The 15,372-nt window shown below is 36.2% G+C and overlaps 1 protein-coding gene across 3 annotated transcripts in view; it reads left to right on the top strand.

Moving 5' to 3' along the window:
- Nucleotides 1–15,372, top strand: part of LOC145661745 (uncharacterized) — a 575,920-nt gene that overhangs the window by 507,844 nt on the left and 52,704 nt on the right. For all 3 annotated transcript variants that reach the window (XM_081727084.1, XM_081727086.1, XM_081727082.1), the window contains exon 5: nucleotides 9,076–9,219. In XM_081727084.1, the coding sequence (XP_081583210.1) occupies nucleotides 9,076–9,219 (144 nt within the window). The remainder of the gene's footprint in view (nucleotides 1–9,075; nucleotides 9,220–15,372) is intronic.

Raw genomic sequence — 15,372 nt, 5'->3', positions numbered from 1 at the left:
AAGTACCACTAAGGAAGGATTTTTTGGTAACTCAACAGAGAAGGGAAAAAGGGAGAAATTATTACATAAACATGTCTACATCTCGAAGTTTCTGAATTTTAGAAAAATGAAATACGGATTTTTTACTTAATAGAATTAGGGGCTTGTTTCAGCGTTTTTTCAACAATATTTTATATAGAAGGAAAGAAAATGCGGTTGGATGGAAAACAGGGTGAGGATTACAATTAGGGGAAAGTACCCAAATTTCGTCCTCCATTTTTTTTTTTTTTTACTCCTGTTGGAACAATAATAGGTTTAGACACATAGAAATTACATACTATTGTAGTTTGGACACTTAGCTAAGACATGCCGTATTGGATTTTGGAAAGATAGTAATTAAATAAAAGAACTGCTGAAAAATATTAAAAAGTACGAATTTTTAATTTTCAAAAAAAGTCTCTTTTCCACTTTTCCCCTTTCTTGTCTGCGGAGGAAGACTTCCCAAAAATGTTACAGACAACATCCTCGTCCTCGCTGTCTTCATTGTCAGTCGATACATATGTGGTATCTTCGTCTTCTTCTTCTTCTTCTTCCTGATGTGATGACGGAGCATTTAGTTATCTTCTCGGTTTCTTGTTCTTCACAAAAACAGTATTTGCTCGTTTCCTAAGTCAAAATGAACCCTCCTGAGACTCAAGGCAAAACGTAGAGGTGCTTGGCTCAGTAGGCCTAGATATTTTACGGCTACTTTCTGCAGAACTTTCTAGAAGTATTTTCGTGCCCCTTTCTAAAGGTTTATTTATATCAGTAGATACACAACTAGAAATATTTTTCTTCTCATCTATCTTCTGACGTTTGTCATGTGGGGAGATCCGGTGACAAGGGCATCTGAAATTAGATGGGAAACGAATAATCAGATTCCATTATTTTAACATCTAAACCATGACGAGAGGGAAACATTTATTCCAAATTTCGTCGCGGGGATGAAAATTAGGTAAACCTAAGGGGACGAAATTAGAAACTTACCCATTCTCCAACATGACACTCGTGCTGCAAGCAATTACAACTTTCTAATCTTAAAATAGATATTATAATCTATTTGTAGACATAAAATTGTGGTGCGTTTACTTACCTTTGGTGCTAAGAGTGTTGTCACAACCAGGAAAACAAAACATTCTTGCTTGTAATAATTATTAAACAACAGAACAATCATTACAACACAAAACGACTTCTCGCACCGATACGTCCAACTCACAATTTCCTCCTTTACGGAAATTCCAGTTAGGTGCCACCAGGTTGCGGCACTTATCAACGTAGATAAATCGGGGGCCGAAATTAGGCACGGGGACGAAATACGGTACTTTTCCCCTATCATAATAAGACGCCCATATCATAATCCGTCAAGGTTAGAGTCATTATATTCGGTATTTGGAATTGCCATTTAAAACAATTAAATATGTGTTTCAGTGTAATCTCATATTGGATCAAAGAAGAAGAAGAAGAAGAAAAGAAAATTTTAACCAAGTGATTAGGATTACAGTTATTATACTAAGGAGTCTGTAACTCGGACTTGTAAGATTAGATGCATAAAATTTGATGTTTGGACTTCTCATTTAAAATAATAACACGCACGTTACAGCGTTTTTTGATATTTGACCAAGAAGGAAAGAAAAGGGGAATGGGCAGGGAAAAAGGGGATGGGATTATAATTTTTATAATAAAATGGTCATATCTCATAATTCCTTCAAGTTACAGTCATGAACTTAGTATTTGAACTTCACATTTAAAACAATTAAATACATATTCAAGCATTTTTTATATTTATCCTAGAAGGAAGAGGGGAGGAGTTTGTAATGTTTGTCAAAAAACTCGTAAGGTTAGAGACACGAAATTTATTGTTTGGATCCTGCATTTAAAATAATGAAATGCGTGTTTTATGTTGTTGTTGTTTTTTTTTTTTTTGGTGATATTTGTCCTAAGATAGAGGAAACCATGTGAAAGAAAAAAGTGTTGAGGTATTGTCATTATTATTATTATTATTATTATTATTATTATTATTATTATTATTATTATTATTATTATTATTATTATTATTATTATTATTATTATTATTATTATTATAAGATGCCCATATCGCCGACCCCCTTAAAGTTAGAAATATGAAATTTGGTGTTTGCAATTTTCATCTAGAATAATTAAACATGCTTAAGCGTGTTTAGGTACTTGATCCAGAAGAAAGAAAAAGGGGTGGGAGTGCTTGCCATAAATGTTCAAAGTTTGTACGAGACTTCGAGTTGAGCCAAATTTTAATGTGAAAGGTGCAGAAGGAAGAGGACAAAATACACGGCAAGTCAAAATGCTTTACCCGAATTCAGACATTTTTTTCTGTGAAATCTGATAAACATATGTTAGTATGAGACACTTTTTGAAGAGGCCCCATCACAGCGAAATTAAAATACCGCTAATTTTACAGTAATTCTGTGATATCTTCAAATAGATAAAACATAATCAAAAAGTGGTACAAGACCTCCCTAGACTATATTATTTTACATGAGATACCGTTCTCACAACTCACTTACCAACTTTCGATTCCCAGCCATTTAGAAACCCGGTATTTATTTTCGCGTTTCTAAATGGCTGCAAACGGAAAGCTACTGGGTGACTCGTGATAACGGTACTTCATGCAAAATAATATTGTCTAGGGCGCTCTTGTTCCACATTTCGATTATCTTTTATCTATTTGAAGATATCACGGAATTACTGTAAAATTAGCGGTATTTTAATTTCGCAGTGATAAGGCCTCTTAAAGTGTTATCCTTAATTTTTTTGCTAGATTATTGAAACGCTAGCATCAAATGAATTGCTGATAGTGACTGCAACCTGCTACAAAAGGTTTAGCAGGAGATAGACTATCAGCTTTATGTGTGTCGTGTTACACGGGTGCTCCATGGAATACTTGTGATATGTTTGAAGCAAATTTTGACAGTTTACCTTTCTTAAGAGGCCTTATCACTGCGAAATTAAAATACCGCTAATTTTACAGTAATTCCGTGATATCTTCAAATAGATAAAATATAATCCAAATGTGGAACAAGAGCGCCCTAGACAATAGTATTTTGCATGAAGTACCGTTATCACGAGTCACCCAGTAGCTTTCCGTTTGCAGCCATTTAGAAACGCGAAAATAAATACCGGGTTTCTAAATGACTGGAAATCGAAAGTTGGTAAGTGAGTTGTGATAACGGTATTTCATGTAAAATAATATTGTCTAGGGAGGTCTTGTACCACTTTTTGATTATGTTTTATCTATTTGAAGATATCACAGAATTACTGTAAAATTAGCGGTATTTTAATTTCGCTGTGATGGGGCCTCTTAATATTTCATTTTAATATTGTAGCAAAAATTTTAAGGATATTTTGTTAATACACAAAAGACGAAATTTCTTTCTATTAAAACTAACACTTATATTGTCGTATAGGTGTAAAACTGGAAAAAAAATGAATACTGTATTTATATCAAGCATAAATTGCAGATTAAGTCATGTATCAGCAGCGGTCTGGCCTTATCATAATCAATTGAGAATGTCTAGAACCGAGGATATAAAGCAGAAACGCGAAACGGTTAAAGTGAACTGAACAGAACAATGATTATTAGACTGCTTTACTTCTTCCTTTTTCTTTTCGTTTCCTGGAGCGGAATAAAAAAAAAAGCGTTTTGTTGCAGTCACAGACGTGGCTGATTTTTAGGGTTTTACCGATAATTAAACGGAGCAAGAGAAAAGGGTTTCACAAACGGGCGAAATCCCATACAGTCAAGTAGGTAACCTGCTAACGTTCTCTTCGCCTTAAAATCAACAAAAGAAATTAGCTACTACACTTTCTTCTCTGTCTTCTTCATCTATAAATTATTATTACATATACACTCTGTTTGCTGCAAAACTTGGGGATTCTGTACAACATGAAATCACATACGAACATTTACATTTTCAGCAGAATAGGATGCACGTTAACCCACCAGAGCCCTAGGTTCGGTGTACAGAAAGAATAGTACCTCCAGAGGACTTTTGACGCCGTACTCAGGTTGTGAAACGCAGACAAGAGAACTGGAACTGTGTGGGCAAGCTTAATTGTTTCTTGTCAACGCAAAAGGGCGAATTAAAGAAAATTGCACATGGTCTACTTATGGAAAAATGGTTTCTCGTATCGTAAAATTTGTACACGTACAGTGGATGGAATTTTGGCAGTGATGGGTGTGTGAAGCGCAGAAACAAATCATAAGCAGTGATCATTGGACAATGGATGGCGCAATAGGGTCATAACACGAGATGATAGATATCCTGTATCTATGATAAAGATGGACTGCATAGTGTCTTTCACTGTATTAGTTTGACGTAGGAACACGGTGATGAGTGTAGGCTTGTGTACGTTTATGGTTCTATGGCTCTGTGTCAGTTTCCATTGACGCAGGATAAGCTTCAGGATATAATAAACATGCGAATACTTATACTATCGCCGGTGTGCTGACTGACAGACGGTTCTATTTGTGGACAACTTCCATTTCAATTTGTTGTACAGGACAGTCGCATACGCTTCAAACGTTATCATGGACCTCGGAATCTGCGGGACATCATTGGGTGCAACGCGTAATCTCGGCTGTTGGGCTGCACTGAAGACAATCTCCCCAGTAACTGCTACATCAAGAAATTCTAAAAGCACGAACATATTCTTCTTTAAAACAACTCCGATTATTACATTTCAGCAGAGCAATACTAAGCCACATGTATCCAAGCATTCTTCGAGGAACAGCGAGTATCCTTGCTTCCCTAGCCTTCATGGTTGCCTGATATATCGGCCAACAAGTATTTGGGGATATACCTGGTCGTAACCTTGTTCATTTCCGCCAGACATCAGATAGTGTAGATATTTTATGGACTCACATATAAGAACGTTGCAAATGTTTCCTAATTTTCGGGACAAGAAATTTTTCAAGACTCATGGACAACACTAGTCCATTCAAGTTTTGAATCTCAAACATCGTTTTAGTATTACATGATTATGAGCTATATGACTCGTAGTTTAAGAATTATAAATTTTAAAGCGTTTGTATGAACATAATGAAGAACATTTATCAAGATTTGAAGATACGCTGCTCATTACACAAAATACTTTAATAATAAATGTGGTTCAAATGTTGTTATATCACAATGTTAATTGACTTTTAGTGACTTGGAACTGTTCTGGTAACTTTTAGATTAAACTTGAAAAAAAAAAATCAGGACATAAATTGTGTAAGAAAAATTTCGAGACGAGACTAGAAAAGCTATTCTAAAATCGAGGCAAGGTGAGAAAGAATTCTTCGAGTATTGAGACGAGTCTTCTACAAAATTTACGAAACGAGACGAGACAATCTTATTTCTCGTCTCATCTCGTGGCAACACTAATGTTTCTCCAAGAGTACAACAAACCCATATTCAATTAGATACTTCGACGAATAGAAACAGTGATTGTACCACATGTAAGCTTATTTGTCAACATTAGAGGTGTTGCACAAGTCTGTAATTGTAATAATTCAGGTACAGTTTGTAACGAAACGGTTATAAATTTCATTCAAATGGCGCTTATCTTTTTTGGTGTAGCAAATTTCACAAATACTAATGTATAAATTAAGCTAATGTTGCTCTTGTCTTGTCTCGATTCATATCTCAAAAACAAGACGAGGACTATATCTTTAAGTTCCAGATAAGACAGGAAACACAGTAAGTCGTGGGCAACATTAAATCAAGTCTTATGATCTTATAGTACGAGTAACCCATAACTATAGAAAGTTTTCTTCAATATTTGAACAGATCTTAAGTCTCACTTTCGGTCAACTAAATATGAGTTAACATAATTACCTTGTGACAAAGCAAACACAGAGGATTGCTATATTCATAAGTAGAAACACTGCTGTAAGTAACTGCCAACAAATTTGACCATTGCCCTATATTTTTTTTTCGACGAAAACTTTTAAAGCGAAAGGAACAGTAATGAAAAAGAGCTTTTCTGCTTAACAAAACTACCGGAAAAGAATTTTCATTTCTGAAATTGTTCACTGAAGTTTTCATAAACGCTGCAGCGTTCGTTCACGAAATATTTTGCCTAAAGCTCAGCTGAAAATTTCTGCTTGGTTTGTTCTGACCACAAACGGGTTAAGCGAGATAGAGCATCAACCAAGAGAAAACAGGGAGCCTACAGACTTTGTCTAGGGAGGAACGTTTTGTTGTGGTTACTACGAAGAAGAAAACACTGAAGAAAGCAAACTATATATATATTCTTTTTTTTTTGAAAGAAGAAAATGTTAACCTATTTTTTACTTTTTTCTTTCTTTCGACAATACCATGTGTCTCTAGAGTCTAGGGAGAGATACGCTAGTTCAGAGGTAAAGTATTAATATCTAGTTCGGAGGGTTCCAGATCTATCTCAATCAGTTTCGTTTAGTCTGAAAATGAACATCTTAAAATATTGCCTTTTAAAAAGAAAATATAAAAATTGTAAACTATACTTGATGAAATTTAAACAAGCCGTAAGAAGTCAATTTTTGAAAATTATCGTAGCGGGAAACATACAATGGTTATTATTTTAATTTCCAATTCTTTTCTCAAGAAGTGTTATCTGTAGCTCAGAATCCTCACCACAAGTATATGTGGCAATATCTCATAATGACGTCATAGCGTTATCACTCCCACCTGAGCTTAGGCCTTTCAAATAAGACGTGGTTGCGTGTTGTGTAATCCATGAAATGCGTGATCAAAAGGAGCAGCGAATCTGTGTTAAATATATCATATTTATTTATTTAACAATCACCAGATACAGCTCAGAGGCCATTTTACACTGGATATCTAACAACAACAATAACAATGGAAAGGATTTGAGAAGGTATCGGAAAGGGCCTGTTTAGTAGGTACCATCCCGCCATTTCCCTGGTAGGACTGAGGGAAACCCTGGAAAACCTGTCAGGATGGTCGGCAGCGGGATTCGAACCCACGACCTCTCGAATGCGAAGCCAACGCTCTACCACTTGAGGTACTTCGCTCGGTAAATATTATTCGGTGATGCACTAATAAATCGAGGATCGCTCTTTCAGTGATTTTCACTTTTCCAAGCTAAAAGAATATCCGTCTAAGTTTATCCTCGTGTTAGTCGCTCATTCGTAAGTCGCAGGAAAATTATGTATATACAGGATGAATCAGGGGCTTATGGGTATGCCCCTGAAACTAAGCTCCTATCCCAAGATATCTGGATCCTCGAGACCTCAAAAGGCCGGACAAGTCTGATTCCGGGTAAAAGTGCTACTGACATTTTTTATTTTTTGACATGTCCATGATCATTGCCACGGATTTGTTCCACGTGGCCAAACCGTTAATAAGGAAGTCTACACGGCTGTGTTATAACGGTTACGTGATTTTGTTTATCATGAATGGCTAAATAAATGGGAATCTGGGCAATGGCGTTTTATTAGACAATGTTGTGTGCCAGGCCTGTAGCCAGCCCAAAAATGTAAGGGAGCCCGGCTGAAGTTAGGGGGGCCGATGCAACATTATTATAGTTCATCACCATGTTTTAGTTCATTTGCCAGTCTACAGTGAAAATTTTAGGGGGCCAGCCAAAATTTAGGAAGTTGGGCCCCTAGACCACCCTGGATACGGGCCTGTTGTATGCCCCTCTTCGAGAAGGGTGTGATACTTCTTGGCCCATAATACTCCTGTCATACACCATCCCCCTAGTTGCCAGATCTAATTTTATGGGAGCAGGTCAAAATTCCCACAGCCAAAACTCCCACACAAGTAAGCGGTCATAACCCCCAACGGTCATAACTCCCACACAAATGGACAAAACTCCCACAGAAAAAACTCCCACACTCAAGAAATGTCAAAACGACCACACAATCGGTCATAATTCCCACACAAATGGACAAATCTCCCAAATGCACGAACGATCAAAACACCCTTGTACTTCTTTTCTTTATTTTTACCCTATGAAACTTACAAGACGTGCAACCAGAATCATTTCAAAGTGTAGGAGATTTGTCCGATTGTGTGGGAGTTTTGTCCATTTGTGTGGCGGTTGTGATAATTTCTGCGTGTGGGAGTTTTGTCCATTTATGTGGGGATTGTGACCGTTGCTATGTGTGGGTGTTTTGTCCATTTGTGTGGGAGTTATGAACGATTCTGTGGGCGTTTTGACATTTCTTGAGTGTGGGAGTTTTGGCTGTGGGGTTTTTGACCGTTCGTGTATTTGGGAGATTTGTCCGTTTGCGTGGGAGTTATGACCGATTGTGTGGGCGTTTTGACGTTTCTTGAGTGTGGGAGTTTTGGCTATGGGAGTTTTGACCTAGACCCAATTTTATGCTATTTTTTTTTCTGTTCCCTACACTAAAATCAATCTACGCTAAAACGAAAAAACAAACAAAAGAAGGTCACCATCCCTGACATCGAGGCTAACATGACGAAAGAACTCAGGCACATTCCACAACAAGCCTTCTAGATTTGCTTCCAGTGGGGTTGACAACGTTGTAATCGGTGTGTAGATGCAGCGGGAAAGTAGTTTGGAGCAGACCAACACAAATAGGTGGTGGGGTGGCAGAGGCACAGTAGTAGTAAAGCGTTCATCCCTGGTGGGTGCATGGGATCCATGGTTCGATCCCGTTTCTCGCCAAGCAGCAAAACACCGTGAGCGTAGGTTTTTTCGGGTCCTCCCGTTTCCTTCCACTTTTCTCATTCCACTATTTCATTTATTTCCATCATAGTCTCTTTTAGCTAACATGACATAATCGTAAGACGTAAAACTGAAGTATTTCATGTCATTTTATGATTAGATGGTAAATCGTTCCTATAATTTTTACAGTATTCGTCGGGGTACAGAAATGAACAACTCTTCTACGTGATATTTCCAACTGTTGTGTGTTCTATATTTTACCAAATATAACTTAAAACGCTCTTCCCATGTACGTTCACATTGCTTTAAAATGTAAAAAGAATTGCTACAACTTTATTATTATTGTCAAAATAATAACAATAATAAATTATGTATAAATATTGTATTATTCTTCATTCACAGCTTGCCTCGTTAGCTACGCCACTGAAACAGTAATGCAGATCTGCCACGGGAAAAGAAAATGTACTTTATCAGCAGATGCGGCAACATTTGGCAATCCTTGCAGGCCAGAATCTCGCATGTATTTGAAAGTTGTTTATACGTGTGGTAAGTACTTAGTCTTCTTTGTAAGATTAATTGGCATTATTATTATTATTATTATTATTATTATTATTATTATTATTATTATTATTATTATTATTATTATTATTATTATTATTATTATTATTATTATTATTATTATTGATCCGGAAAGAAACGTGATTCAGAATTTATATTGGTTTGAAGCAAAAAGACGCCAAATGCCTATTTTTTTTTTCATTACCTCGCTTTACATTACGTTATTACTCGTACAAAAATAAAAGATAATTACAGACGAGTACTACTGAATAAATTGAAGCAACTTCTACCGTAAAATTCAAGAATAAAGAAATTTGAGGTCCTCTGAAATTAATATGTACAGTAGTGTTTTCTAGCCGGTTCGCACCGTTTCACTAGAACCGGTTGTTAAAATATTTTGAGTTCGCAGAACAGTTTGTCATACCCAGACATAACAATAAATTTTACCTAGTTATACCCAGGAATAGTAAATTTTATTTTAATTATCTGTTTTTAGAAATTCTTACAGTAGCAGGGTTAAACATATCTCTCAGAACAAGGTATAAGCGTTTATTTCTTAATGTCAAATGCTCAGATATCAAGAATGAGAACTGGGATCACATGAGTGTAGCAGTAACTGTTCTTTATATTTGAAACGCATACATACCATTATCAACAATTGTCCATCCATTGCTGGATTAAAGTCTTTCCAATACTTGTTGACACCCATCTATCTTGGGTAATTAGTTTCTAAGATAGTAGCAGTATTACCTAATTTCGTCACACTACCTTGTATAGGTCTGTACTTGCCACTTTTGGTATCCAGTAAAAAAATTTGCTTTTGCCTATCCTTGTATGGTTTGTTTCCTAAAAGTTACAGACCTATGTATCCATCTACTCTCTCTCTCTCTCTCTCTCTCTCTCTCTCTCTCTCTCTCTCTCTATATATATATATATATATATATATATATATATATATATATATATATATATATATATAAGAGTAAATATACTGGGTCATTCACTGAATTACTCATCACTACATCTCAAAAAAATTATGGGTAGAAGCTTGACTTTTGAAAAAATATTCTCCTTGTAGAATCTTACAAAGATTGTAGGATCTTATGACATGACTTCTAAGAGAGAGAGACCTCTAAAGGGATCTCGAAGAAATATTTTGAAACAAAAAAGTATGTATATATCTTTCGAATATTTTTCATTATTCTTATTCTTCCCGTACAAAGAACGAAAAAGAAAAACTTGGTTGCAATGTTGGAGTATCATATGTAATGTTTGATCATACCATAAGTGTTACGTCATTAGAGTAATCACTACTTTTTCCAATAATGTGGCAGAGAAAGACGTATGTATATCAATCCATTTTCAGAAGGTCTCTCTCTCTCTCTTTTTTTTTAAAAATTTTTTTCCAACTTGGCGTTAAATAATAAAATAGAATCAAGTGCGTTAGATCAACATTTCAGTGATCATTTTAAAAGAAACGCGATTTAGGTTATCAAAATTCAAGATCTGTGTTATCGTTACTTACTTTACATACAAATATTTTAAATAGCTCATCTTTATGTTGCTTCTCCTTTGTTCTTGACGTTCGGCAATTGTAAGGGACAAACAAAAGTGTAGGGAAAAGTAATAACTCATTTAAAATATCATCAGCAGGAGGGAAAGAAAGAGTGAGAGGTTTGTGAATGAAATCAGAGATTATGCAACGTTAAACCCAGGATTAGCTTACAATTCGCAGCAACACATAACAATGGTGGCAGGTTGTTAAAACGACAGTTATCGTTCTACATAAAACGTTAAGTGATCTTCAGTTTTTGTGTCACTGGGGCCGTAAGTGATTAACACGCGGAGACATGTACGTTATAAAGTAGGATGGGAAAGGCAGTCTGTCTCACTGGTGAAACAAAACGCTGGGAATGAATGTTAGCAAAAGGGGGAGCAGAGAAGGATGATATTCGTTCGTACAGCTTTTACGAGCAGGGTTTAGTTAAGCGGGATTCCATTTGCATAAAACCCGATTGGGACCGATCTGATGGTCTTATATCCCTTTCTCTCTCTTCTCAGATATGAATGATAATGTATCAAGTGATGAATGTTACCATTCGTATGTATATACACACACTCTCTGTTTTTACTTCAAATGAAGTGCTTTCAAAAGAGTTTGGATAACTTTTATTACTCTCTGGTGAAATGAGGTTTCTAGGGGTAAAAGAGGGTAAATTATATAACCTGTTTTAGTCTCAGAAATAATCTTCTCTTCCTACACAAGTTAAGATGGAATGTGAACAAGCAAGCAAAATAATGTAAAAACATACAGTAAAATTAATGAAATAGCAATACAAAACATGCTTAAGAGGACTATATAGTTTGCTTGAGTTCGTGTACTACCTTACGAATCGTGTTTGTCAATCCGCAACCGTTTATTTATAATATTGTTCTCAAACAGTGGTTCCCAGTTACTTCAGAGTTGCGGAACCCTTTTCTCAATTACTTCTAAGGCAAAGTACAGCCCCACACCTTTAAAGTTTGGTACCTGCGTAGTAGTAGCAGTTAAGGGGTAGATAGTAATATTAACAACAAAATTACAAAGCTTTATTTACTGTATGTTGTATCCTAAGCGTACGACATACAATGCATACATAAAGCAGGTTCATGACATTATTTACATGTTTTATAAATTATGAGATGTAAATAATGCCTCGACCCCCTAGGGGTCCGCGAATCACCAGTTGGGAAAAATTGCTCTAACCTTTAATGCCGTTTCATTTAGTTTAATGGAAAGCAAGTAGAAAAATATATATGTCTGGCTTTTAGGCTAGGAAAAATAGGGTAATCTTTGAGTATAACACATTTCCAAATCTATTGGTATAGATCAGTGATCGCCAAACTGTCGGTCGCGAGCTACTAGTAGCTCGCGGGGACATTTTCGTTAGATCGCATTAAGAGTCCCTATCACTGCGAAATTAAAATGCCGCTAATTTTACAGTAATTATGTGATATCTTCAAATAGATAAAAGATAATCGAAAAGTGGATCAAGACCTCCCTAGACGATGTTATTTTGCATGAGGTAGCGTTATCACAAGTCACCTAGTAGCTTTGCGTTTGCAGTTATTTAGAAACGCGAAAATAAATGCCAAGTTTCTAAATGGCTGGAAATCGAAAGGAGATAGGTGAGTCTTGATAACGGTATCTCACGCAAAATAATATTGTCTAGGGAGGTCTTGTTCCACTTTTCGATTATCTTTTTTTTTCTATTTGAAGATATCACATAATTACTGTAAAATTAGCGGTATTTTAATTTCGCAGTGATGAGGCCTCTTAACGCTCCGGTTGGCTAACCTTGATTTCTCCACTGAGCGACGAGGGGCACTGACAACAACTGCTTGTTTTTCCCGCGCATCTGCCATTTTCAGCCTCATCTCACAGTTGATTTTATACGCATGGGGCTGTGCACATTGTTTTTCGTGTGTCTAAGAAACATTTGATAACTTGGATAGTTTTGATTTCATATTTGCTAGAAATGTAAGTTTATAGACAATAAATAAATGTAAAATTTAAAAAAAACTGGTAGTTCTTTTGTTTGGTAGCTCACAGTAGGATTTAAAAACGGCACGGTAGCTCAAAAGCTTCTTAAGTTTGGCGACCACTGGTATAGATTGGGAAATGGCTTCAAAGATTGGGAAACGTCTATTCCAAATGTCATTTCTATTCAAGAAGTACATACCCCGATCATTGGAAAATTACCCAATCTTTGCACATTACTTGATTGGTGTTGAAAGATCTATATTATTATTGCAAAATGTATGATAATTCCATGTATATAACTTATTCATATGCAAACAATGTTTTGTTGGATTCAAATATATGCTCTATATACGTAAATGGTCTCTTGTTATTCTGTAGACTGTTAGTAATTGAGTTGGAATAACTTACCTATATATTCTGCATCAGACTGCGAAAAGTTAAGAAGTTTGCCGTGATAAAGGTCATTTAGTGCATAGAAGAAAAAGACTGCTGTTACAACTTTAGAAGGTAAAGAGAGAATTCTGTAGAAAACTTTGGAAGTGAAGTTGTTGAACTGAAAGAGAATAGAGTAATTGGCTCCAGTTTTTGTTTTTCTACTTTCCTCTTTTTTTTCTTGATAACGAAAAATGTGTTCTCCTTCCATCAAAAGAAAGTTGGTGGTGAACAGCGACGATCTAGTTTTCGTCTATTTTAGTACAGGTAATTTGACCTGCTGAGGTTCTTGACCTTTCCCAACATAATTTATCTACTCTGTACTTGTATTTCACTTCCGGTTCTTGCTTCCGAGCTGAAGCTGAGTCAAACACTTCCTTCCATACTGTGTTATTCCAGTGCTATTAGCAGATTAAAGGGATAATCATGGAAGTGAAAGATATGACATTCATTTCTTCCAACAAAAATGAATCGGTTTTCGTATTGTAAGTCTGTGATACATGCAATATTTTCTTCCTAGTATCACTTACCCAATGTCTTAAGCTTTTTTCTGTCCGATTGTAGAAACATCTGTAGTGTAATCCAAAACATACAAAACTCTTAATATATTTTTATCTTAATGCTGTAGCAAGGATTTAAGCCTAACATATTTGTAAATTTGTCAATTGTGGTCAAATTTATTATTGCCAGATAACGCGATCAGTGTACCTGATTATCTTAAATCAATTTTAAAGTACAACAATGTACAAAAAAAGTTTCAAAGTGTAGCATACGATTGAAAATAATAGAAAACTTACATATCTTATCTATATAGGGTGGTCTATAATAGTATAATAGTATATACAAAAGGTGTTCAAAAAGTTTTGCACAGTGGTCTTTATTTTTTTATTCGTTGCAGGAGAATGAGCTTTCTTGTGAACATACTTGGAACATTGAGCTATACACTGAGCCTACTCAATGTAGCCTCCATCAGCTGTGACGCAACTGGTCCAACGTTCTTTCCATGATGTCAATGCACTTTGGTAAAATTTTGGGAATTGACTTTTACACCATCGCTTGACACAGGAAATAAGGTCTTTCTCACCATCAAATGTTTTACCGCGCAGGTGGGCCTTCAGACGATCAAAGAGGAAAAAACAGCCATTTTTCATCCTGGGTAATGACGCGGTCAAAACTCTGTTTCCACTCTTCAGTAAAGGTCGTCATGAGTCCCCTGAACACATCCTTCCTCATCTTTTTCATTTCTCTTGTCAAGAATCTAGGCAGCCAACCTCCACAGATCTTTTTGTACCCTAGTAACTGTATCACTGATACCACACTATCCAATGACAAACCAGTCATTTCAGCAAGCTGTCGTGTCGTCACACATCTGTCATTTTGGATGAATTGATTAATGGTCTCCTTATTCACATCACTCACTACCGCATCACATCACCATCGATGGTCTACCGCATCGTGGATTGTCCAGTAGAGAGAAATCACCTTCTTTAAACCTCTGCAACCACCGCTGGATACTGCTGCGATCCAATGTGTCCTCCCCATAAACAGGGAGCAACTTCCTGTGAATCGATGTGGCAGAGTCATCGCCGGTTTTGAAGAGGAATTCCATCACCGACCGTTGTCGCAACTTGACATCTACTTCACGGTCCATTACGGCTCACATGTAAATAAAAAAAAATACTTTTATATACCAACTTATAGCTAAATGTTCCAAGTATGCTCACAAAAAATTTCATTTTCCTCCTGCAACAAATAAAAAAAAATTAGAGACCACTGTGCAAAACTTTTTGAACACCCTTTGTATGATGTTTCACTGACTGTAATGTTTGTAATTCTGGCCAAAAAATTTCGATATGTCAACACTATGTAACCTGAAACGTAATAACGGTTAATGGACTTAGAAACTTAGAACCATACCGATGCGAGAGTGTCTGAACGAAACATTTCGAACCACTGGATAGTTTGACGTGGATCTTGTAGTGGCCAACTCGATCTCCCAATTCAAAACCACCAGACTTTCTTTTTATGGGGTGTTTTAAAGAACAAAGTGTATCGAAATTTTTCCGAACTATGGGAAGCCATCACAGAAGAATTCCACAGGATATCAGTACGGGTCTATCAAGCTGCTTGTAACAACGTTGTTCTTCGTCTCCAAACATTTATCGATTTGGATGGTGGACCATGCC

The sequence above is a fragment of the Thermobia domestica genome, chromosome 1 (genome assembly GCF_964235325.1).
Source record: "Thermobia domestica chromosome 1, izTheDome1.hap1.1, whole genome shotgun sequence".
Classification (NCBI taxonomy): domain Eukaryota; kingdom Metazoa; phylum Arthropoda; class Insecta; order Zygentoma; family Lepismatidae; genus Thermobia; species Thermobia domestica.
This window is presented reverse-complemented; position numbering and strand designations above follow the sequence as displayed.